General features: G+C 43.9%; 3 protein-coding genes across 3 annotated transcripts; 1 reads left to right on the top strand and 2 right to left on the bottom strand.

Moving 5' to 3' along the window:
• Positions 1-275: 275 nt before the first annotated feature.
• maco1b (macoilin 1b) lies at positions 276-13063 on the bottom strand. The gene is made up of 11 exons (XM_030719401.1): positions 12984-13063; positions 10336-10477; positions 7681-7807; positions 6329-6452; positions 5928-6106; positions 3860-4421; positions 3470-3628; positions 2802-2984; positions 2601-2721; positions 1556-1730; positions 276-1459 (listed from the first exon to the last, which is right to left on the bottom strand). The coding sequence occupies exons 1-11, from the start codon at positions 13061-13063 to the stop codon at positions 1257-1259; spliced, it is 2055 nt and encodes a 684-aa protein (XP_030575261.1). The 3' UTR covers positions 276-1256.
• A 956-nt stretch (positions 13064-14019) lies between these two features.
• On the top strand, positions 14020-19053 carry rhd (Rh blood group, D antigen). The gene is made up of 10 exons (XM_030719404.1): positions 14020-14218; positions 14514-14700; positions 14812-14962; positions 15055-15202; positions 15291-15463; positions 16905-17042; positions 17123-17250; positions 17339-17418; positions 18486-18559; positions 18677-19053. Exons 1-10 carry the CDS (start codon positions 14074-14076, stop codon positions 18701-18703), a joined length of 1251 nt encoding a protein of 416 aa, XP_030575264.1. The 5' UTR covers positions 14020-14073; the 3' UTR covers positions 18704-19053.
• tmem50a (transmembrane protein 50A) lies at positions 19048-24911 on the bottom strand. The gene is made up of 7 exons (XM_030719419.1): positions 24754-24911; positions 23297-23400; positions 23029-23141; positions 21211-21278; positions 20952-21044; positions 19552-19612; positions 19048-19468 (listed from the first exon to the last, which is right to left on the bottom strand). Exons 2-7 carry the CDS (start codon positions 23396-23398, stop codon positions 19423-19425), a joined length of 483 nt encoding a protein of 160 aa, XP_030575279.1. The 5' UTR covers positions 23399-23400; positions 24754-24911; the 3' UTR covers positions 19048-19422.
• Positions 24912-25235: the final 324 nt, after the last annotated feature.

The raw sequence follows: 25235 nt of genomic DNA on the forward strand, positions 1-25235 counted from the left end.
GAGGAAAGAAAAACCAGCCACTCGCCCCGCGATGCAAATACTGCGACATTCACAAAACTACTAGTCCCTTTACTGTTAGCTGTACACCCTCTGATACCCCACAGGTGACCTCAGGTGACCCTAAACCCCTGAACAGAAACCTCCATGCTCTGACACTCACCCCGTGAGCCAATGTATCTGCAGTACATTCTCGAACACAGGCGTTCACGCAAACCGAAGTGGAAGATTAATTAAATTAATTCAACTGTGACATTAAAGTTAGCTTCTTTTTTTTTTTTTTACATTGCACAGTTTTCCCTTTCAAACAGCAGCATGTGCGCTCCACAATGACAAAACTAAAGAGGCGGGGCTTCTTCTGATTGGATGTCAACAAACTGATGCGAGAATAAATTAAAAGTATTGAATATGTTGCTGTCAAACATAGAGTGATTTTATCATAAGGCTGCTCTTCAGAGTGCAATGACCAACAAATCAGTGTTTTTAGTCCCACTAAACTGATCCCTCCAGCTTAGCCAGATGCTTCAAACTTATTCAGAAGGTTTGGGCTTCATCTCATTAAAGTCATGTCCTCAACTCAAGGCACTGTGATCATGACTCGGGATGGAGGATTATGCAGAGCGGTGGGAAGCTCTACAGACTTCTCTTTCTGCAACCAGGCATGGGAATTGGGTGGTGGCGGGGGGGCTGTCAGCTGAAGATGACAGAAAACCAGCAGCGAACCCCCAAAGCAGCTCAGAGTAGGGTCAGATTTGGTGTCCCAACTGTGATTTTATTTCTTAAATAAGAGGCTGGGGTTGTGTCACGAGTGCACCACATTCCTCTGATGCTATCTCGGGAGAACAGCTGTTAAAATAAATTGGGATTACAAGTCAGGCTGTGGAATAGACGAGGACTGTGTTCCAATTTGCGGAGGGAACGATAAACCCAAAAATTCAGACTCCGCGGGAGATGAGCAGCGAGAGCGGTCCTCGATTCTGTGAGGTTTCACTAGACACTTAAGAGAAAGAAAAACTGGGGCTTCCTAGCTGACGCGGGATTTTTAAGTTTTGGGTTGTTTTTTTTTTTTAAGTTTTCTTTTGTTTTAACTACAACAAATACAGTCGCACAATACAACATCCTTCTGACCTGGCAAGGAGAAAACCGGGAAGGGGGGAGAAAAAAAAAAAGCCCGTCAGGCTCTCAGCCCCGAGGACACGGACCTGCAGGAGGAGTGAAAATAACAGAAGGATGAATGGCGGGGGGGGGGGACGAAGCGTTCACTTTTTGAGAGGCTGGTAAACGGAGGCGTTGGGGTCCAGGCTGGAGGGATTGGTGTCCATGAACTTTGAGGAGTAGTGGGGGGCCACGGGGGTCATGCTGCTGGTGTCGGCTGTGTAGGAGATACTGGGCATGACGGCCATCACTTCGGCTATCTTCTGCTTCAGGTCTTTGATCTCCTGGTCCTTCTGCAGGATCTGACCTGAAAACAGATTTCACAAAGTCAGTCTGGGACATTAGAAAAAAATAGAATTAATAAAAACCTGAATATCTGTGAAGACGGTGATGTTTTGTGAACCTTGTGCAATCTCCAGCTGCCTCTTGGCGTCTCCGAGCGCAGAGAAGAGGTCCAGTTTGATCCTGGTCTCTGCACTCAGGCTGTTCTCCAGGTGCTGCGTCTTGTCCTGCATGGCTGACAGCGCTGACATCAGCACCTCTGTGTCTTTTTCATTTTCTTTATATTTATGAAGCTCCTAGAAGACAGAAACAGCGATGTCAGAAGGAGAGGGCTGCTTTGCTCCGGTCGGATAACTGGGCTGGGTACCAAAAGCACCAAACAGCTGATCCGAGCAGAAGCTCCGCCCAAAATAGTCAATAAAAAAAAAAACTACACACATAACAAATTTTAGAGGATCTTCATGTTTTGTTTATGTGAAAGATAAAAACATTGAGCAATATGCTGGATTAGCAGGTTTCTGTATCAGTTAGTCAGGCTCTACATTACAAAAGTTAATGTAGAGCAACGAGCTGCCAGAGCTTCTTCTCTAATTTTATGCATGCATTATTAAAATGATCAAAGTTTTTATTTATTACAGTTCAGGACCAAAGAGCCATGCTGAGGTTTTCTTTAATTTAGCAGGATTTCTTTATAATGCAGAAAAACCGAGCTGCACTTTTTTTCATTAAGACCTCAAAAATTAAACGTGTCCTTAAAACTTCTTCACTCTGAATGAAAGTGGAACCATTTCAAGGTGTTTTTAAGCTAACTGGGCGACAGCTTTACTGGTCTGACCCACCTAAAATCAAGCTGGGCTGTGTGTGGTCCATTTCTGCTGCCGTCTCTCTTTATCGCCCTGATTTGACTCAGAAACATCTAAAACTTTATATTCTCATCCAAAACCTGCACAAAGCGCCTCATCATCATAGAGATGTTACATTTTGCTGTCTCACTTCTGCCCCCACACCCCCACCCTCCAATGGTAGCTGCCATCAGACCAAAAGCAGAAGCGGCCGCGCACACAGAAAGGCAGCGTCTGAGAAACCCAACCCTCCGACGGACGAATGAGTCAAACCGAAGTGAAACTAAAATACGATGAACACGCCCCGATTTCTCCAGCACGTACCTGCACTTTTAACTCGAGCTCTCGGATCTGGTCCTCCTTCAGTTTGATGTCCATTGTTAATTTCTTACACTCTGTTTCTAATTCAGTGATCCGCCTCCGCAGCGTGTCTGTGCACTCCCCTCTGAGAACAAGAACAACAACAATGAGGGGGGAACGACTTCCAAAACCCACAACAAGCCAACAGCCCAGATGTGCACCCACCTGGTTGCTGCTGCTAGTGCTACTGCTCTGGCTGCTGTGGCCTCTTCTAACTTCTTTCTCTTCTTTTCCTCTGCGAGCTGCTTCTCGGCGGCAGCTCGGGCCTCCTGCTCCACTTTGAGCCTCTTCTCCAGCTGGCTCACTGTCTGTTTGTCCTTTTGCTTGGCCTGAACTGCACTGTGGAGCCTGCAGGAGCACACGAACCACAGAGCAGCTCGTTAGCACAACAGGAAGAAAGTGGTGCTTTTTGCATCCGATTAGGATGCACGCTCAACAGGTAGGAGACCAGAGTGTAAGATCCAGGATGCTTGGAACACCCTCCCACTAAAATCCAGGAAAATGGATGGATATAATCCACTAATGCTTCCCCAACCAAATACTCACGGTACATTTTTTTGTTTTTTTTTTTTTTTATAATTACCCTCATTTTATCTATGAAATCACGCTCTCTCTCTCTTCCTGGCACAAGCGTCAAAAAATTTTAATGAATACTTTTAAAGACCTAAAAAAAAAATATAATAATAATTGAAAGAATAAACTTGAAATTTTGTAGATAGGATTCTAAAAAAAATAAATAAAAAAGTTGTAAATCTACCAGAAAAAAAGAAAAGCAAGTTTACAACAAACCCCAGCTGTTCTCAAAGACCTTCACAGATCCCAGCAGCACTCACTTGTTCTGCAGCAGCTCGTTCTCCTGCCGCAGCTGACCCAGCTCGGAGCGTATCGAGCGCTCCGCGCTGCCCAGGGAGCCGATCTGGCTGCGCAGGTCCTGCTCCACCTGCCGGCTGGCCTGGAGGTCGGCCTTCAACTTCTTGACATCCTGCTCCAGTCTGTCCCGGCAGACAGAGGACACACACACACACACACACACACAAAATGATTATTTTTGTACGTTTTCGTCTGTCCACCACCGCAGTGGATGAACAATATTTATGCTCAAGGTGAAGCCAAATCCTTAAAAAAAAAAAAAAAAAAACTCCCTAATTTCATGATCTGAAACACCGATTAGATCAGAATAATTTAGTAAAGCCTGTCTGGAGAAACATCCTGCGGCCTCTTACCTAACCAGAGCGTCTGGCTTGCTGAGCTGGTTGTTGGGGATGCAGTTGTCTGTGGGGTCTCTGTGGGAGCCGCCCGACGTCCCTTTCACCGGTAACTTGTGCTTCTTCTCGTTCTTCCCCGCGAACGACGAGGACGACGGCGCGGAGGAGGGCACGCTGCCGTTGGTGGCGCTGTGGCCGCGGGGCGAGGAGTTCAGTGCCGCAGTGTTGCTGCTAGCATTTTTGCAATTTTTGGAGGATGACGACGAGGAAGAAGAAGAGGAGGAATTGTTGTCCTCTTTGAGGAACAGGTTCTCTGTGCTGCCCAGCTCTGCGTTCAGTCTCTTGTTGTTCATATGGTTCTCCATATACTCCATCTCCTGGAGTTTAGAGTCCACTGATGATGGCAGGATGCTGTTGCTGTTATGTTGTTTTTTAGCCTCCCCACCGCCCCGGCCCTCTTTCCCTTTTTCTCTATATTCTAGCTCCGGCAGTTGTGCCAATGTCTTTTTATTGGCTGGGGCGCCATTCTGTGACACTGGAGGCGTGTCCGCTTCAGTTATTCCTTTAGCTGCCGCCGCTGCTGCAAGGACACAGAAATACAACATTGTTTATATGATGAGAGGTGTGATCGTCCCATCATTCACACTGAAGTTTCCTCAGCTTACAGCCTTTATTTGAACTTTTTGCAGGGTAAACAGAAGTTGATAAAAAGGATCGTTTTTGTTCACGTTGAGCAGGTGTGCTGATAAAAGTCCTCGTTGGGTTTTTTGGCCCGTGAAGGTTTTGATAGTGACCACAGTAACGAGAGCTGCTCCACGTTCTCGGTCTCAGCGCCGCCTCTTTGCTGCCTGTGTGCCTGAAACTGAACTTCTGACCTTGGTGGTTAATTTGCATCAAATATTAATATGCTGCACTTACTCAACCTGTTCATCCCCATTATAGAGAGCATATAAGCAAGTCTGAAACATCTACCTGAAACACTGACAGGCTGCAACTAATCATGAACAACCTGACAACTGTGTGCAAGGTGTGTTTACCTGAACTGTGGTGCAGGCGCACCTGTGACCGCACACTTTGGATAGAAAGGAAGGCGTACGCTCCAAGCACACGTCGCGATTTGACTGAAATGATTGATGAGAAACTAACGAGAACTTGACCAAAGCTCGGCTGTGATTAGAGAGGAAGTTAAAGAATATATGAAGAGGATCAAACATCTAAAAATAAAAATCAGCCTCCGTGTTTTACAGCAGTTGTGCAAAAATAACAGCAGAGCCTTGTACTCGTGGAATAGCGCCACATTGGTCCATACAAACCAAATCACCAGGCAGACATTACTTCCTTTAATTACGGTGTCCAAGCAGTTTAACGTGATCTCAGGTGGGCTGAAACCACAAACAAGTAAAAGTCAGAAGCTCACCCTGAGACTGATCTAATTGCAGAGCAGTGATTGGACCGCCTGAGAAAACAAATATTTTAAAAATCGACCTGTTTTCCCACATTAGTCTGTGCCAGGATTATACTTTCCACACGCCCGCTCGGGTCCGTATGATGTAACTTCTGTCAGACTGGGAGCACAAAGGTCCACACTGATGTCTGCCTGTTTTTGTGACTCGTCTGCAGAGAATTTACATTACAATGCACTGAGCACCAGGGGGCGGACTTCAAGTGGATTTGGAGGTTTAACCGTGGGGTCTCCGGCGATCCACGTCTGTAACGGAGTATAATCGAGGTTTTAGGAGGCGTCCGCACAGGAAACGACCAGCAGACCACAGGAAGTGATTCAGCAACTTTAAACATCGACGGGTGAAATAACCACGTGCAGCATGAACTTCGACATGAGCGAATACTAATGAGGGGGCGGAGCTTCACTGATTGACCTAAGACAGGGTGGATAATACATTACAGAGTTACCTCTAGCGAATCGGCAATAAAACAATGCACAACGAGGGAATCACCTCCTGTGCAGACACCACCCTGCTAAACGGTCATTGAGCAGCCAGCCAGCAATCACTGTGTGGATGACGTCACAGGGTAATTAACGATATAAATGTGATTTTTCTTGCACGTGTGCGGATTTGAATCTTACCTTCTTCTGCTTCCCGCTCTTGCCTCTGAAGCATCTGCTGCTCTGGAGGCAGAGCCTGCTGTAGAAGCTGCATGTAAAACTCATTCTCCTTCTGCACCTCCTTCTGCTTCCGGAGGCGCATTTTATAGCTTACGTAGCTTTTGAAGCCGAAGCCCAGCGTGACCACGGGGTAGCCGATGCTGCGGAGACAAAACGCACACCCGTGAGGTCACCTGGAACAGGTGGAGGGTCACTGCGATGTTTTGGTGCTTATTTTTTAAATAAAACAGATGGAAAAACGTGCTTATGAAAACACAAACACATCTGAGTAAAATGTGTATTTTTTTTTGTCTGCGCTGACACATCAGCTGTTCATCAGTGATGAAGACAGCGGCCCGAGTTAAAGCAGAGCAGCGGCTCACCAGTGTGCAGCAAAAGGGCGACACAGGTCCACGTGGAAGTTCTTCAGGTCTTTGAATCTGATGGCTGCCTCTATGTACACAAAGAGTATCCACAGAGACACGGTGGGTAGACAGACCCCCCTCTCTGAAAAAAGCAAAGCAGGACAAAGATGTGAGACCCCGACTCGTTTCCAAAGCAATAAAAAATAAATCAAATCAATCAAGTGCCTAAAAACATATAAAATAAGTTTAGGAGTCTGGATAACCCAATAAATCAGGTATAAAAAGTCTGAACTGCAGCTCCCCCGAGTTTCCCCATCTTTGATCACAGCAGTATTATGTGACCACTTTCTGCAATATAAGCTGTTTTTTTTATTACATATTTTATTTCCTGATGGCTGTCTATAATAAACTAATAGAACATGATATAATTGTTTTATTACATGTTGAATGCCGGCCGTTGCACCTGAGGAAAGACCAATAAACCTGAGGTATCAGAACAGACACATGCCTATAAATCAACCATAATGAGCTTCCTAACAGTCATGTCACCACTGCTGGAAATGCTGCCAACTGTGATCTGCCCCTTATGTATATAAAACAGTATAAGACAGTAAGATTACTGCCAACAGCAAGCACAGGGTGCTCAGGATATAGTCGGTACCCATTGTCTGAGTCAGTGGCTCTAAAACTCTGAGGCTCTCCAGGCTGTGGAGAGCTGGGAGATATTAATACTCCTGTGACGTCCTCTCAGTCTGAATGTGGCTGGTGAATAAAGCTGGAGAGCTCAGAAAGCAACTGGGGACCAGTTTCTGTTTCTCACCCCCCCCCCCCGAACGGGTACTGGGATTTCAATCTGACACCTGGCCTTCGGTCAGCTCAGGGGGACGCCGCTAAATCAGACCGACAACTAATCCTCAGAGGCCGGCTTACTTACACGCAAAATTCTCAGAAACAACTATTTGTAAATAAGACAGCGCCGAGTGAATGAGACCACACTTTCACACCTGCTTTCCTCCGAAGGGGAAGTTTTTCTAAGAACTGTGACTACGAAGGATGAGTTATCTTAGCAGACCATCGTCGAAAGGACACACACACACACACACACACACACACACACCAGAGGGTATTCCCGACTTACAGCAAACATCATCACGGATTTCCCCCCAAAGGGGAAGGAAAAGAAAAGTCACCAAGATTGTGATAAAAATATGTGCAGCTGGTGTTTAATTTACTCAAGCTAAAATAGATGTTTTAATAAACATACAGAATGGCCAATAAAGGTTCATTTACAGCTTTAAAAAAAAAAAAACCCTGATGTGCAGCATGTAAAGTCAGAAATATCAGTGCACCCAAAGGCAGGTCGGTCTTACCTGTGTGCCAAACATACTGCACCCACACGTAGGTACTGGCAGCAAAGAACAGCCATTGCACCGGGATGAAGAGGAGGCAAATGATATCCGAGGTAAACGCCACACACACAAAGAATACTGAAAAGGCCTGTCGGGCAGAGGAGAGGTGGTTATGACATCACATGAAACAGGAAGAGGTGTACATCATCAAACACTAACCTCAAGCTACTTGAAAGCAAGGCTTACATTTATTTATTGTGTAATCTTTACCTTTTTGAGCTCTTTTGCATATTATTTATTAAGAATTCCCCAACTTCAGGATAAATAAAGCCCAACTTAATAAAACCACCTAATTAAAGGTGTGCCATCTGCGGCCTCATGAATTACATTTTTGGTTCTCTCTTCTCTGTGAGAAGCAAAGAAACCAAAGATAAACGCTAACATCAGAATGAGCAGATGCAGAGGAACGACCTGCGCGCCCGATCAGACCTCTGCTGTTTGTGAGCGAGAGCAGCGCTCTGATCCTAAGAGGCAGCAAACAGGATTAACGATAAGAGCAACATGTTGTTTTGGGGATTGTAGTAGGACTTGAATAAACTTGCTGCACATCAGGGACTGACGGTCTGAAAGGCCGTTATTCGTATACCTGCACATCAACCCAGCTGATGAAGCTTTCCCTTTGAGTTTCTGCTGTATTTAAATTAACCCTGAGACAACCAAATCCCATCTTATCTATGAAAGGGTTTCCACTTATCTTTACCCTTTGAAACCGCTGATTATGTTCACATACGTGTGAAGGATAAATCACACAAGGACCCATCTAACTGTTCCAAACAAAGGCTGCACCTCTCTGACTTATTTATCTTACCTGTCATATAAATCTGTCTGTTTGTTATGTTTTTATGTTGTTTTAACCCAAAGTTTGGGTCAAAAAAGGCCTACAGTGTACATGAAACTATCATTTCTAGTTTCCAAACACTTTTTAACCCGTTAATGGAAACTGTCACTCAGTACTGAGACGTTTTCTTTGCGCCACACAGACGTTTTAGTGCCGCCCTGTTCATATTTCTCCAGCAGAAAAATGAACAGATAATGTTCAGGACCTAAACGCAGCATCTCAACAGGAAACGAAAAACAGTGCGTGTCTGCATGTTCTTAATTTAGTGCCACGGTTACAAAGCTGGGCACTGAAATAATAATAAAGACCGTCTGGAATTATATTTCTGTGCCCACATAAGCAGAAATGAGTGAAGATGACTCGGATATGTAGTTTAAATCTCTTATGCAGCGTCCTGCACCTTGAGTTTAATCTGGGCTGTTCAATCTCATTAATTATGAAGTCATGAAAGTTGAAATATATCAATTATTGTGCTGCATTCCCTACTGTCATAAATCCATATAAATGTCACCATACGGTTTCACAGGTCAGCTTTAGCTTTAGCCAAGATGGTGGAAAGAGAAATTTATGGTCAACGAGCAAAAGGAATAATCACCTCGCTGTTTGGATTATTGAAAACAAAATTTAAAAAAAATAATATAAAAACTGTGCAAAAAGACTCCTAATGTAATGTATACATGTCTAATAAAGATCAAAGCTGAGTCTTTGATACATTCATATAAAAATCCAGTGAAACTGGGGCTAACTTTTATTTTGTTTATTTTGTTCACTCCATTCATCACCAGACACAGTCAGTGTCTCTGTTCAAAGGCCGCCATGTTTTTAGTGTAAAAAGCTTCTTCTTGTCCATTGATCAAGTTTCTGGGAAAAATGTGCTGCGTCAGTGTAACAGGTAAAAACAACACGCCCTTCATTTTTTCTGATATCCCTCTTCTGCAACTTGTAGTCATTTAATTCACTAAATCGTGTGATTAAGACCTGCAGTCAAGGGGAAATGCTAAATCCTTCAAAGTAAAAGTCAAGCTATTTCCGGGCTGCACAGCTGTGCGCTGGATAGCGCTGTATGCCCAGCAGGTCTCCTGCTGAGTCCAGCTGGATGAGCGGTGTCATGTTTTAGTTTGTCCTCCCACAAAGAACGACTACTGTCCAATACGGTGGAGCTGGAGTCCGTCGAAACGCCGCGAGACCAGAAAGGCCGCTGTTAGCTAAGAAAATAAGAGAATATTAGCCTGATCCAGGTCATACCAGAGAATGATTTCATTCATATCCATAGGTGTGACCATGTATTTGCACATAACTCTATTAATATTTCATTTACTCACTGACTCGTGTATTTTAGCATATAAATTAGGCATTTAAGCGCATATTGACAGAGAAAAGTCAACAATTTCTAACAAAGTTCTTGTTTTGGGGAGCAAGGACTCGGCCTTCTCGTTCATGGATTTTAACACGTCAGTAAAGTTTTAAGATTGTTTTCAAGTCACTGCGACTACATCAGTGAGACCTGCTGAGTGAAGGCTCCTGGTTCTCCAGATTAATCATAAAGGAGGTTAGACCTTTGCAGCAGATGCTCCTACACTGCAAACTGCCCTTTCATATGAGGACCTCTTCATCATTAGACACCATTAAAACCTGACTGGAAACCCATTTTTTAAGTTCTGATTACTTTTTATTTACTATTGTTTTATTCTTTTAATCACTAAATCTGACTTTACTTGACTTGTGAGCATCTTTTCAGGTGTTCAGTGTGTAGTCCATACTTTAAGCCATCTACTCACCAGCCCCTGGTATCTAAAGGAGTCGTACACGCTCCGGATGAAGAGCCAGAACGGCCAGAGGTACTCAAACCTGAACTCAAGTACAAAATCTGCCAGCAGCACCAGTGCCCAGACCACCAGGAACTTCAGGTACAGGAAGGTACTAAAAAGGAAAAAAAAAACAAAACAAACACAAAACACAAGAAAATGTAAGAGTCTATACTATTAATGCCACCTGTTTCTGTGGATTATGTGTCAAGCAAATAACATCATAATAACTGCACCCAAAGTAATTAATTTAAATGATTAGTTCACATCATATGCCCACAATGATAGTGGGAATAACATCTGTGAGGAGGTCAAACTGCTCACTCTGTGTGAAGGAAAACCAGCACCAAAGAAAAAAACCGAGTGAAGCTTCCTATCTTATGGCTTCAGCTGGACGTCAGACGTCAGTGTTGACTAATGTCGCTACAGTGCCAGCAATTTAAAAGAGGCACTTGGAAACCGAATCTCTCTTCAGAGAGAAACTTCGCCTGCTGTGAAGGAGCAAAGGAGCCGAACCCGAGGCAGCAGGAACATATTTGTGTTGCAAAGGAGAAAAAAAAAATGCTCAAATGCACCTTCATCTGAAAATACTGTACTGTGCAAAATTCTTGACCCTCATTTCTTTATATTTTGTAAGGAAAATGGGAACGAGCTGCACCAATTTATTCTTCAGCTCAGCATGAACTCTCTGAGGCAGCGTCCTGTAGTTTCTTTAAGCAGCCTTCAGGAAGTTCTCCAGGAGTTCCTGAAGGACATTCAAAGTTCTTCTTTGGATGTTTCTGCCTTTTGTTCTGTTCTCTGTCAGGATGATCCCACACTGCTTCAGGAATGTTGAGGTCTGGGATCTGGGGAGGCCCATCCATGACTAATAGTGTTCACCTGCGTGTTTTTCTATCCAGGGATGCTTTTACTGCACGGACAGTGTGTTTGGGATCATCGTCATGCTGAATAATTAAACTGTTGCCAATCAGATGCTTTCCAGATGGTACTTCGTGGTGAATCAAAATCTGATGGCACTTTCCTGTATTCATAATTCTATCAGTTTTGATAAGACCTCCAACACCACTGGCTGAAACCATGACAGAGCCTCCACCGTGTTTCACAGGAGGCGGTAGATGTTTGCTGTTGTACCTCTCTCCTGACCTCCTCTGTACACACTGACAACTATGTGAACTGAATTTTTAAATTTGGATTCATCACGCCATAAAACCTGCTGCCACCTATTTTCAGCCCAGTTCTTGTGTAATCTGGCACACCTCAGCCTTTTCTCCCAGTTTCCCTTAAGAACGGCTTCCTGACAGCCATCCTTACACTGAGGCCATTTCTGATGAGGCTTCGGTGAACAGCTGATGGATCAGCTAAAGGTCCATGTCTCAGGTCCTGTATCAGGTCTTTGCTGGATTTCTTGCTGTTTCTTAAGGACATGACTTTCACAGACTATCTACAGCAGATGAACAGTTTTTTTTTTAGGCCTGAAACTTCTTTAAAATTACATTTTTCCTGTGATAAGCTGTCTGCTATGTGTAAACACAGCACTGGTTTATCCCTTGAGTTAGGAGCCTTTTTTATGGTTGATTCATGGGTCAGCGTTAAGTGGCTTAACAAACAGAAAAACATTCCTCTGAAAGTGGTCATGTACAAGGACTGGACTGATAATGAATGAAAACGCAGCCAATGTCCAAAAAATGTTTTTGAAAGACCTTCAGAAAGTCTGGAGAACTACTGCTCAAGAGCACTTAAAAAAAATGAAGAGAACATCTGGGTCCCTGGCAGCAAAATATCAAGAAATGAGTGGTGGCTCAAGCCTTTTGGAAACCCCTTTGGAAATCCCTGCACTGCTGGCAGACTGTGGGAGATGAAGTCTACCTGGAGCCTCCTGCTGCTCCTGCTGATGGAGCTTCTGAGGACACTGAACACCTGTATGTGACAACAGTGTCACTGCAGAGTACATGCGACAGGGATGTAAATACTGCTGTAGCCGCTTGCTGCTTTTTTCTTGCATTTGTCAGATACCCAGAAAGTGGCCCACTGCTCTTTGATGTCGGGTGGGGGGCACCTGTTCAATAATTCAAACACTGCCCCACATCTCCAGGTCCTGGTGCCACGTGTGAAAACTAAACGGGCTTTAGCGTTAATATGTATGAAGCCCCACGCAGCAGAGCCACTGAGGGCTGTTAGGAGTGAGTGGCAGCAGCCTTATCGACGTGTTTGTGGTTAATGTTACACCGCTGCCGTTCAGTTTCATGTGATGATGCTGGCAATAAGAAGCTGGCGGAGCTGCTAACAGCCGAGCAGCTAACTTTGACACCTTCAGCCAGTGACAGCTGAGTCGGGCGCACAGTTAACACCCGAGGTTGTTTAGTTAACATGAAAAAGTCCGCTGCAATGTAATTCAACCAGTAACTGTGCTGCGGAGTCGGAGTCCCAGCTCAAAACGGGCTGTTCTGGGGCCTAGCGCCACGGTTAGCTTACCTGCTACTAGTGTACGAAAACAGACAGCTAGCTGGTTGGCTAGGTTAACAGTCTGTCTTGGAAGTGGCACCAGGTGTGATCTTCTGGAGGTGTATTAACGCAAACGCCCCATTCATTGCCCCCCGCCGAGGACGCTCCGTGTGAGTTACCTGCCGTAAATCCCCTCGGTGATTCGGTTCCGTTTTAACGGCCGTCGGAGTTTGCTGCAGTCCGCATTGCGCCGCTTCATCCTCCTCCGCTTGGCTTTGGCCTCCGAGTCCCCGCTGTAATCTTATCCAGTTTTCTTGCGTTTGCTGACAGCGATAATAAATAAAGGTGCTTGTGGTAAATGTCGCTGTTGTTATTATTTTTTCCACTGGAAACAAAGAAATAAATAAATGACTCTATTTGGGGAACCTCCTCTTTTTCTGTTAGCGCAGGCTCAATAAGCCCAACGCGCACTGTGCTTTACGTACGTCTGGTTGTCAGACGGCCAGTTCGTCCAATCACTGTGCCCGCAGAGGCCTCTCTCTTTGACTGATACACAGGAGAGCCAATCGCGCCCCTCAGTGGCCACTCGGCGAGTTCGCCTCACCGTAAGCGAAGCGTCTCGTCGCTCCACCAATCAGATCGTTGTGAACAAATTGGGCATCGCTGATTGACCAATCAACCGCAAGTAGAGGCGGGTCTTTCCCTTATAGGTTTTTGCCTTTGGTTTATTACGAGGACTAAAATATGCTGTCTTCGGGACAAAATCCCCTTTGTGCCCGATACAAAAAACATCCAGTCCGACATGCGGGGGTTATTTATATCAGGGCCTTTGTGTGTGCTCCATTGACAGACTTGCCCCAGAGCAATGAATGCCATTATGCTTTGTTACCAGGTTTAACGTGCACGGTGTGTGCGTGCGTGTCCGCCAAAAAAAAAAAAAGAAAAAAAGAGGACTGCAGTTATCTCTGCTTAAAAATTATTTGTTGGTCCCTTTTTTTTAAATTATCATTATCCATAGGGATATAACAAAACTTCATCTTGCTCATCTCCTCATATTTAAAAATATTCCTAAGAAATACCAAAAATATTTCACTTAACTTTACAAATATTTATATTTTTCATGATTCAAATCTATTAGTGCGACTCACGCTGTCTTGCCAAGACGTTTTTATGTCCAGCAGCTGATAAAGAGCAGAAGCTGCGTGATGTGGGGCTGCGCCCGTTTTCTGAGCGTCAGTTGGAAGAGAAGTTGCGCAGCAAACATCTCCAATGCCTCCTCAGTACGCACCGAGTCTGCGCTCCCGTCTGGCACCCTTGCTGCTTCTCCTGCAGACAGGTTTTATCATCATATTTGCGTTTTACGTTGAAATTGAAAGAAAGGGAAAAGCGGATGCCTTCATCAACTTTTACGCAGGTGAGTTTTATTTTTGTGAGCTTGAAAGAGAGATGGGGGCAGAAGGGGTTAAAGGCGGAGATTATGTTTAATTTGAATATCTAATTTATGGAGAAATTATATTTTGAACTGACTTCATATGCATGTCTTCAAATGGGAAATAAACACACTTCAGACCGAGTGTGTGGGGAGGAGCTGCGGTTTGTTGGACATTGATAAGCTTCACGAGTTAACGGGTTGTCTCCTGAATAAAAAAACATCTGCCCTTTTTTGCTGTAATTGTTTATATTTTGTGTCTTCTTTTCTTCTCTTGCAGAGTTCCAGGATGTGAATGTGATAGTGATTCTAGGTTTTGGCTTTTTGGGCACTTTTTTAGTGCGGCATGGTTTCAGTGGCTCCGGGTTTAACCTGCTTGTGGCTGCCATGGCCACCCAGTGGGCCCTCATACTGAATGACATCGAGTCCTTGTACTACAGAGGAAAGATGAGGATCGATCTGAGAAGGTGGGAGGACACAGTTGGTGCAATTACTGTCCTCTGAAGGAGCTTTATGTGGGTATTAAGATGTTTAAGGCCTGCAGCAAAACACATTTAACTGGAACTTGTCTGCTACAGTTTGATAGTTGCTGAGATGCGCACGGCATCTGCCCTCATTTCAACTGGAGCTGTGCTGGGGAAGGCCAATCCAGTCCACCTCATCCTTATTGGACTGCTGGAGGTGTCAGGCTTCATCTTAAATGAAAAGCTTCTGCAGTTTTTCCTGAAAGTAAGGCTGTGTTTCACCCTCACATCATATCTTTAGGCGAAGCACGTTCACACCAACACGCAGCTGCTGCTGATGTTTTTCTGGTCCTCTAGGTCCGGCCTCTGGAAAGCATCATGATGCTTCACATCTTTGGGTCCCTGTTTGGACTCATGCTAACAGGGGTCCTTTACCGTAAAGGCTCAGAGCACCCATTTGAAAAGGAGCGATTTGATAAAAAATCAGGATTATTCTCCATGTTAGGTAACAGTTTTCCTGGATATCTGCTGCAGCAGTTGGCTAATTTCCACTTTTGTGAAACTGACTACACCTGACTCTCTCTCATCTCCAGGGACTGCTTTTCTCTGGATGTTTTGGCCCACTTTTAACTCCGTCCTCGTGGATGATCATACTCCTGGGAGGAAGCTGGGGGCTGTGTGCGGCACCTACCTGGCCCTGGCTGTTAGTGCTGTGACAGCAGCTGCTCTGTCTGTGCTCTCCAACCCCCAAGGAAAACTCAACCTGGTATGATCTGACACTTGATATGTTTGCACATTATTATGGTACTGTATGTGCAAAGTCAACATAAGGTGGACTAAAAGGAAGTGTTCAACATATGTTTCCCCTCTCAGACAGTTGATCAGACTTCTGCTGGCACTCAAAAAGCCAGTTTAATTACTTTAGACTCACCTCTGCATGCTGCAGGCATCTCTGCTAGAAACACTCTGCTTCACGAGAAATGTGAAGATCTGGCAGTTTATCTGCTTTCATTTTTAGCTTCTTCGTGTAGTTGTGCTGTCTCTGAGCAGAAGAAAACATTGCTTCTCTTCACATTTAAACTATCCGCAAGGTGCTGGAAACATTCCTCAGAGGTTTTGGTCCATATTGACATGATCACACAGTTGCTGCAGATTTGTTGGTTGCACATCCATGATGAGAACCTCTTGTTCCACCACACCCCCCTCATTATGTTCAAGAACCAGTTTGAGATGATCACAGTTTTGTGACATGGTGCGTTATCCTGCTGGAAGCAGCCATCAGAAGATGGGCACACTGTGGACATAAAGCGATGGACACGGTCAGCAGCAATACTCGGGTAGGCTGTGGCGCTAATTTGGTACTAAGGGGTCCAAAGTGTGCCAAGAAAATATCCCCCACATCATTACACCAGCAGCAGTCTGAACCGTTGTTGTGAGGCAGGGTGAATCCATGCCTTCATGTTGTTCTGACCCCACCGTCCGAATGTTGCAGCAGAAATCGAGACTCATCTGAACAGGCAGCGTTTTTCCAGTTTTGGTGAGCCCGTGTGAAATGCCGCCTCAGTCTCCTGTTCTTAGCTGACCGGAGCGACACCCGGTGTGGTCTTCTGCTGCTGCAACACATCTGCTTCAAGGATCAGAGATCCATGTTCAGAGATGCTCTTCTGCAAACCTACGTTGTAACGATATTGGAGCTACTGCTCCTTTCCTATCAGGTGGTAGCAGTGTGGCCATTCTCCTCTGACCTTTGGCATCAACAAGCCATTTTCACCTTTCTGTCCTGATACCATGAATGAATGGCCATGTCTACATGTGATTGGCTGATTAGATATTTGCATTAATGAGCAGCTGAACAGGTATACCTAATAAAGTGACTGTAATAAAATTACTGTATATTATTTTTGTCATGATTTTATTTAAAAAAATGAGAGCTGCAGCTATCACCAGCAAACTATGACAAGCCAGCCTTTTTGTCTGTAGGGCCTCCTCACTCCGTCACATTTAAAAAGATGCCATTATTAACCATTCTGTTTGAATGAATCCATTTTGTTACAGGTTATGTTTGATGTTTTGGCTGCTTTAACACACTTTTGTTTATCCAGTAGTCAAAATGAACAGGGAGAGCTGAGCTTATTCAGTTTTGTGACCATGACCCGACTGAGCCACTACGCTCGATACTGACGAGGTCCGATTTGGTCTCATCTCAGGTCCATCTGCAGTCGTGCATCCTCTCTGGTGGCGTCGCCGTTGGCATCTCTGTGTCAGCAGTTCAGCATCCTTGGGAAGCTATGACAATCGGATTCGCTGCTGCTGTTGTATCAACCATTGGATTCCACTATCTTAAGGTTCCCCCCCACTCCCACATGGACATTTGTCCCATGGTCGCACAGTCTGCACATTAAAACTCAGGTAACTTATTTTGCAGATCCACATGCTGTTGGCATTCCAGTGCCACGACACGCGTGCTATTCTGAGCAGTCATGGACTTCCGGGTCTACTGGGATGGGTTGCACATCTCATCCTGCAGATCAAAGACTCCACTAATCCCGTGATGTAAGAGCGAAACCGCCCCACAATGCTGGATTGTAACATGTAAAAGATGGAGCACCCTGTGTCATTAGCTGCTCTTCTTTTTTGGCAGAGCGATCCGGTTTGCTTTATTTCACATCTGTGCTCTCCTCATCACTATCGCTCTAAGCGTGACGCTGGGAATCCTTACAGGTATACACTGATCTCTATCACCTGCAGCCCGGGATAATCAGGAAATACATTTTATTGAATTGCTTTAGGTTACATTTCAGAGTTAGCTAAAGCCACGTCTTTGTATTGGGTGCAACAATACGCTCAAGAGTTTGTGAACCTCAATGTTTTCTGCCTCGGTGTCTGTAGGTTCTCAGTCATCCAGGTCACGGTGGCCTGAAGGCACCTGGACTTCTTCTAGGCTCTTGAAGACGTCTCTCATCAGAAAGGCTTGTTCAGGTCTAAAAGCCGATGAGGCTGTCCCAAGAGTCACTGACCCACCTGTCAGCCTGTGATATTAATATCACACGGGCCAAGGTGTGAGTGGGTGGTTGAAAGGACCTTGAGACTGCAGTGTATGTTGTAGGCCACGACCTTCTGCCTTCTCTGAGAACTCGACCACAAGCAAAGAAACCCAAATAAGCCCTTCAGATGAGAAACATCTTCAAGAACCTAAAGTAGTTCAGCTGCCTTCAGCTCAAACACCGAAGACATTTCTGTATAAAATGAGGCCATAAAAAAGCATGACCCTGTAAACAGTTACCAGCAGAGTCACTTCAGTTTTTGTTTCATTTCCAGCAGATTTTCTGGTTTGAATCAAGTTTTTGTTTAGATTATTAGCTTGTCTCTAATTATTTTTAGATTTTTGTGGGAATGTGTCACATTTTAAGTGTTACTAACTCGCAGCCATGTCACACTGAGACTGAACCGAGAGAAGTTTCCTCTGGATTTTTATTTTAGTTTTGAAATACAAATGTTTACAGCTGAATAAAACGATTTTCATAACCTTTGGTACCCGAGATATTTACCGGCATTCGTTGCCACACATGACGGGCACTGACAGCAAAGGTTCCCGCACAGTTACTGCTCAGTTTTTGCAGCTTGACCAATTTCCCTTCATCTGCTTTTAGCACTTATTTTTTTAGTAATCTGTTACTATTTAAGGGTCATATTTATGCAGAAATCTAAGTTTATCTTTTAAGGACTACTGTTTGATATTTGGCCATTTACATACAGTTTTCTTTATGTTTAATCTCTCTGTTTAAAAGGGCTCCTCGTTAAGCTGAAGTTTTGGAGAGCGCCCCAGGACAAGAAATGCTTCGACGATCAGGCCTTCTGGGAGGTACGCAGCCATCATATTTAAAGCTCCTCTTTAAATAAATAAAAATCTGAAGGTATTTCTGACAGATTTCCACTGTGATGAGCTTTAAATTCATAAAGTGTTTTCACGTTTTTGCAGTTTCCCCGTCTTGCAGAGCGCAAGTAAGAAGATGGCAGAAGACGACGACCCCTGCATCTAATTTTTTAAACCAATCGTGATGGGATTTATTCGCGTGTGCAACAAAAAGAGAAGGATAAATAAATCCAGAGTGAGGAGCGTCAGACTCGGTTACTGCTCAGTATGTTTTTATTGCCGTGGCCGTGAGAAGCTGACCTGATGCTGAAGGTGTTTCAATACAAACGCACAGCAGTGACAGCTGTTAGCTTCAGCTCAGCTCTGTGGGCTAATTCAATAATAAATCTGCATCACAGCTGATATAGTGTTATTTCTGGAAAAGTACAAACAACCCACCACAATTACATTCAATAAACATGTATGTGTACACATCTATGAAACATGACTCTTGGTTAATTTTTGTACCATAACAAATTTATGGGATTTCCACTCAACAGGCAGGTCAAATTAAAGGACAGTTGTGTGTCAGAAAGCTCCCAAAAACAAAACATTTTTTTTATGCATAAGTAAAAATGAGAGTCTGAGTGCAAACAGACGCATCTGAAAATATTCAAACTTTAAAGAAATCTGTGAAAATTTGTGCTTAGTTATGATTTAGCTTTTATACAGCAAACTAGATAAATTAAACATGTTAATCTGAAGGCTAAAAAAAGTTCATATATAAAGTGAATAACCACTGAAGCATACGGTCTCACACAGTATAGAAAGCAGAGTGTGTAACTGTGGACGTAAGGAGACATGCAGAGCAGTTACTGCCAGAGGTCCTCGGTACGCCCAAACTTGAACACCAAACCCCTGAAGAGGGAAACGAGAACATGAGCGAAACGTTTTCGTTTTCCTGAAACGGACAAACGGAGGCAGAGGAGTGAATGACTTACCCGAAGAAAATGAATGCATTTTGGAAGAAAACTGCAATTCCAGGGTACACGATGGGCTTCTCTGCAAAAGACACAGCAGGTTTACAGAGTCAGTCACGGCATCGCACCGTCTCAGAGATCCTTACAAAAATCCCTCATGATGTCATAAACCGCACCGATCCACTCAGACCGAGCAGGAAATACTCACATCGCTGCAGCAAAGAAAGACAGAGTTCAACTAAAGCACTAACTCTTTACATATTAGACACTTTTATACAGTTTCCATTTTCAGAGGCTCAACAGTAATCAGAAAAAACATTTATTCTAAATATAAGGACACCCTGGGGAGATTACATCTCTCGGCTGGCCTGGGAACATCTTGCCCCCCCCCCCCCCCTCCCCCCCAGATGAGCTGGAGGAAGTGGGTGGGGAGAGGGAGGTCTGGGCTGCTCTGCTTATGCTGCAGCCCCCACGACCCGGCCCCAGATAAGCAGAAGAGGATGGATAGATGGATATAAGGAATGTTTTTAATACTTGGATGAAAATCCTGTGCAGGGCCTGAAGTTTAGACCCCGTGCTTCCTCCCTCGAGACGCTCTGCCCGGCCTTCACTGCAGCACCTTCGGCTGCTGCTCGTTTGTGGGTCTCTGCCTTCAGTACCTGAAGCTGCTCTGAGATCAGGTGACTGAAAGTCTGCGCATCAATCGCATCTTGATGTTTGATTTAAAATCTACCGCGGCGGTGTACAGAGGCAACATTACAAAAATTGTGGCTCTGTCCAAAAACATATGGACCCAACTGTAAACACAAATCATAATGTTAAAAAAAAAACGTTACAGGGGGCCAGTGGATACGGGCGAGAGAACTGCAGCAGGGTCACGACCCCTGACCCCTGATGTCAGCGTCATAAACCTGAGACTCGCTCGGTGTGATGGACTCCAGGCTCACAGACCTGTGAGAAAGAACAAGAAGAAATCTTCGAAGTCAGCTGGGAAGTTTGAGCCCTAAGAGCTGCTTCCAGCCCGGCTCAAAGATCATAAAACTGGGCTCATTAGTCACAGGACTTCATAAAAACACGCCAACCAGGTTACACTGGCTGGATCCCTTTCTCTTCGTGCCTGAGCTGCAGGTTTGTTTCTGACAGGAGGAGCTGAGCTGCATGACACAAACCGGACCGAAGGGTGAGTGTGTGTCTGTTACACCCTCATAAAAACTGGCTCTTTGTGGACGCGTGTGGAGGTGGAGGTGTTCATATTCATGCATCAATGTGTAACAATTACTGCTCGCTGTTGTTAAACCAGGCCAATTTATACTTTCTGCTCAGAAACAGTAACTGTGGTCCACAGAGAAAGTTCCTACAGTTAAACACAGCTCAACAGTCGGGCCAAGCAGCAAGGTGCTAAGCAGATAAAGTGGACTCACGAGGCACCACAAATCCTCCAAAGAGAATCCACATGGAGGCAATGAGGGAGCCAAAAGCCAGCATGAAGCCGATGAAGAGCCACACTCGAGCGCCTGCAAGAAAAAGATAAGAGGGCGGGACACCAGGTGACGGGTTTACTGGGTTGTGTTTTACAGCGTGCACAGATACAGGCTATAAGGAGAGCACACAGCAGACCTGACACATTAAAAAAATAATAATCATTACAAAATAGAAGCAGAGAAAATCTCATCATCGTACCCGTCTGTCCCATGCAGCCTTCGCTGTAGCTGTCTCCTCTCACTTGGCCATTTGAAACAGCATTTATCCTAAAAGGGCAAAACAGCAGAATACAGAAAGTTACGCTGATTCCTGAAACATTTATTTCTCTAAGCAGCACGAAGGTCTGACAGAGTGTAAGCATTAACAGGTTAAATGTAACACTTTAAGTCCACTTTAAATTAAATTTAAGCCCAAAGAAGTGATGGGAAAGCAGCTCAAGGGGCAGCTGTGGCTCAGGAGGCGGAGTGGGTCAACTCATGAGGAGACTGGCGGTTTGATCCTTTAATACGAAGACCAGAAAAGGACTTTATAACTGCTAGACCAGCCCTTTGACTCTGTTCTAAGCGTCACACCAATGGGTGTGATGCTTACGAACAATGGTACTACGAATGCTTACAATAGTACTTCAAAAAGGAAATTTAAATATTGATGTTTTCATAAACAACATCCTCCAAAATTTGAAACACCTTCAACAAACAGCACCGAGGTCCATCGGGCCTACATCACCCAGCCATCGGGAATTTTAGGATCTCATGAACTGGCTCTCAAAGTGCCACGCACTGGTTTTGATGCCTTAAGATGAGCGTTTTCACCGTCACCTGATTTGATGAGCGGTGGGTGGACCTGATCGTCCCAAACAACTCATCACCGACACTCAGAATGCCCAAAATATGCCACATTTTATTCAGTAGGACCCAAAACGAGTAACTGAGACCAAAACCTCATCAGAAAGCTGCTTACAGAGGTCAAGTGTGAGGGTCACATTTTTCCATAGACTTCAATGGGACAGGAAGGCTTTCTGCAGCTGCATGTATCGCCCCCCTGGTGGCCATTAAAAAGAAGGCAGGTTTGAGGCACTGCTTCACTGTTCAGACTGGGAAACTGTGCCCATCTTTTAGGCTGCATTCCGTTTAAAGTAGAAGGAAATCTGAGTTCACAGTGGGAATTTTCAGCTGAAATGCTCCAACATATCAGACTTCCCACTTGGAAAGTCGCAGCATCCACACCAACCCTAACTTCTGCAATCCAGGCCCTGCCAGTGATGGCCACCTGGCTCTGCCTTACTGGGGAGTGAAACACTGCCTGTTTTTATGACTACTACAACTGGGAGGTCAGCTTGTTCCAGTAGTGGGTGTGACACCCAGAGATGTTACACAAGGGGGACACACAGGACGCACAAACCCTGAATCTAAAAAGCGTTTGCCTCACCCCCGCCACAGGAAACATGTTAGGCATCCTCAGGGATAAAGATGTAGGTAAGAAAACTTTTTAACTTCTTCTTGGTTTACCGTATCCACAACATGAACATGCATGTTATGGATTAGTGTGTAATACTGTAAAAGAGTAGCTGATAGCTTTTTAAACCTTACTTTGGGGCAAAGTGGCTCAAACTTGGAAGCATTTTTGGTGGATTGGAATCATTTTTCTCAGTGTGCAGTTTTTATGTCCTGATGACCACAAAACTGAAGCTTTGTCTTTGTTCACACTGGTTTAGATGGAGGCTTTTCACATGACTTACATGTGTAAGTTTTAGTCACATGATAACAAACATCTTTGAATAAAAAGACCAAAACGGATCCCAGTATAAACAGAGAGGGTGATCAATGAGCCCACCTTTGAAAATGGAAAGAGCAAAGAATCGCAACTCTCAGTTATCACATGACTTTTTTTTTTTTAGTGTCATGTGACACCAGCTCAGCCTCTCTGACAGCGATCGGCTCCATGTGGTTTGGAAAGCGTGGAGGCCGGGCTTTAAGCTTCAGAAACACCAAATAACTGCAGTCTGGAAAGTCTTACATGAGAAAGGCCACAGTGGCGATGACTCCACAGGTGTGATATGCATGATGAAACTCAGCCTCACTGGGATACTTCACTGCTGCGTCAATGATGATCCACCAACCTGTGAAAAACTGCAAAAACAACATGTCCGGTTAGCCTGAATAGTTCACTCACACATGAAGCTTTAATAAAAATATGTAAAAGTCTTTCTGATTGTTTAAGACTCATAAATACACAGATACTAAAAAAAAAAAAAAAAAAAAAGAATAGAAATCAGTGGAAATACCAGGACTCCAGCAGCTATAGAGGCAATGGTGTTTCTTCGCTCTCCCCAATCCACATTACACTCACAATCTCCACACCGGATCCCGTCCAGAAATCCCGACATGACTTTGGGAAAGAGAGGAAATGCAAGAGTGAGTGAGGAGTGTCAAACTTATTAAAGTTCATAGATAACATGCAGCTCAGTTTGAACAGTCTGAAAAATCTCTACAAATAATTATTTTAAATGAAAAACATCATCATTCAAATATGTCAAGATCTACATAAAATAAAATAAAATAAAATGAACTATTTATCTTAATCATCAGCACAGAAGTCAAAATATTAAACACAACCTGCAACACAAAATAGCTCAATAATGTAAATTACAATGTCAAAACAAAACAGCCCAATAAGGTTAAAAAAAAAGAGGATCTGTTAAAATAATAATAATAATTAAACTGCTCAATAAGTAAAAATCCAGAAGTATGATAAAAGGTAATTCTAAATAAATAAATATATAAATACATGTAATATATAATACATAAAATTTATATATATACATTTAGATTAAATTCCATAAAAGCTTAAAAATATAATACAATGAGGTCAATAAGAAAAATCTAAATAAAATATATTCTAAATAAACATATTTGAAAAATACAATAAATACACTGATAATTATAAATTAATTTAACAAAAACTCTAAAATCAAACCAAAAAAATATGTAAAAACCTAATAAAATAATTTTTAAAAATGAGGTCAAACGGAAATTAAAGGTATAAAGTTTTTAAAATTTTAATAAATACAATAAAATGTAAAATGTTAATTTTATTGTCCTCAAATTAAAATGTTGAGTATAATTGTTGAGTATAACAGAAACATATTATCTATAATAATATAATAATAATAAGGAAACAAAACTGAAAATAATAGCTTCAACAACACGGCGTCGCTACTGCCTGTGAGCCAGTTACACTTCATGTGCGCATGCTCACAGCTGTGGTCAGAAGTCTGCGTGCACTCATCAGGGGCATGAAATATGAAAACACGAACAGCTGTTCGTTATACTGATGTCCAATAATCAATAAGTCAGAAAAGTGGAATATGAAATCTGTAACGCAACAGTGCGCAGGCGCCGTACAGTAGGATGATGCTCACGCAGCAAACACCAACTATAACTCCACATTTCTCCCCTTTAATCAGCACCCGCAGCATCCATCCAGCCCCGGAGCGGTCACTGTGAGCCGCTGTAAGCTTCAGGGACTCGGAGTGAGTCCGTGTGTCGGATTTAAAGGCTGCGTCGTCGCTTTCTTTTGTTCATCGCTTCGGCACTAGCAAACATTTCCTTGAAGGTTTGTTCTCGCTACGAAGTCGTTGAAAAAAACACGACGGGCCAAAGGACAGCGGCGGGAACGGCCAAAAACTCTCATCCCGACAGCGGGACCTGTTTCCCGTGTCATTTTCATAGGAATTCCTACCTTTTAGTTTTCGTTTTGATGTGTAAAGCCTTTGGACAAACCCGACTGTGCTTCCGACAGCGATCCCTCAAGCACATGCGCAGTTAACCCGCACCCTTTGTGATCAGAGACGCCGTTGATGTTGTTGCCTTCAGGAGCTGTGAATAGAGTGGGAATCTGTAAACATCTCACCTATTATTGAGATATACACTGCCTGGCCAAAAAAAAAAAGTCGCCACCTGGAGTTAACTAAGCAAATAGTTACGAGCCTCCTATTCTTCGAGGAAGAAATGTGGCCGGAAAAAAAATCCTGAATGATCGTGATCGGCGATCACTTAAACGTTTGGTGAAATCAAATTGAAGAAAAACAACAGTAGCACTCAGAGCTGTGTTTAATAGTGAAAGTAAGAGGATTTCCACACGCACAATGCGAAGGAAACTCAGGGGACTGGGACTGAACAGCTGTGTAGCCTTTAGAAAACCACTAATCAGTGAGGCTAACC

The sequence above is a fragment of the Archocentrus centrarchus genome, chromosome 22 (assembly GCF_007364275.1).
Source record: "Archocentrus centrarchus isolate MPI-CPG fArcCen1 chromosome 22, fArcCen1, whole genome shotgun sequence".
In the NCBI taxonomy this organism is placed as follows: domain Eukaryota; kingdom Metazoa; phylum Chordata; class Actinopteri; order Cichliformes; family Cichlidae; genus Archocentrus; species Archocentrus centrarchus.

What these genes read in the sequence shown, in the direction of transcription:
- rhd (XM_030719404.1), top strand. Translation starts at nt 14,074, where the DNA reads ATGCCTCCTCAGTACGCACCGAGTCTGCGCTCCCGTCTGGCACCCTTG. An exon ending in TTCTGCAGTTTTTCCTGAAA is followed by an intron (nt 14,963 to 15,054) that starts GTAAGGCTGTGT and finishes CTGGTCCTCTAG; the next exon opens with GTCCGGCCTCTGGAAAGCAT. An exon ending in CCCAAGGAAAACTCAACCTG is followed by an intron (nt 15,464 to 16,904) that starts GTATGATCTGAC and finishes GTCTCATCTCAG; the next exon opens with GTCCATCTGCAGTCGTGCAT.
- maco1b (XM_030719401.1), bottom strand. Translation starts at nt 13,063, where the DNA reads ATGAAGCGGCGCAATGCGGACTGCAGCAAACTCCGACGGCCGTTAAAA. An exon ending in CGCCCTTTTGCTGCACACTG is followed by an intron (nt 6,107 to 6,328) that starts GTGAGCCGCTGC and finishes TTGTCTCCGCAG; the next exon opens with CATCGGCTACCCCGTGGTCA. An exon ending in AAGCCAGACGCTCTGGTTAG is followed by an intron (nt 3,629 to 3,859) that starts GTAAGAGGCCGC and finishes CTGCCGGGACAG; the next exon opens with ACTGGAGCAGGATGTCAAGA.
- tmem50a (XM_030719419.1), bottom strand. Translation starts at nt 23,398, where the DNA reads ATGTCGGGATTTCTGGACGGGATCCGGTGTGGAGATTGTGAGTGTAAT. An exon ending in CTATAGCTGCTGGAGTCCTG is followed by an intron (nt 23,142 to 23,296) that starts GTATTTCCACTG and finishes TTGTTTTTGCAG; the next exon opens with TTTTTCACAGGTTGGTGGAT. An exon ending in AGGCTGCATGGGACAGACGG is followed by an intron (nt 21,045 to 21,210) that starts GTACGATGATGA and finishes TTTTTCTTGCAG; the next exon opens with GCGCTCGAGTGTGGCTCTTC.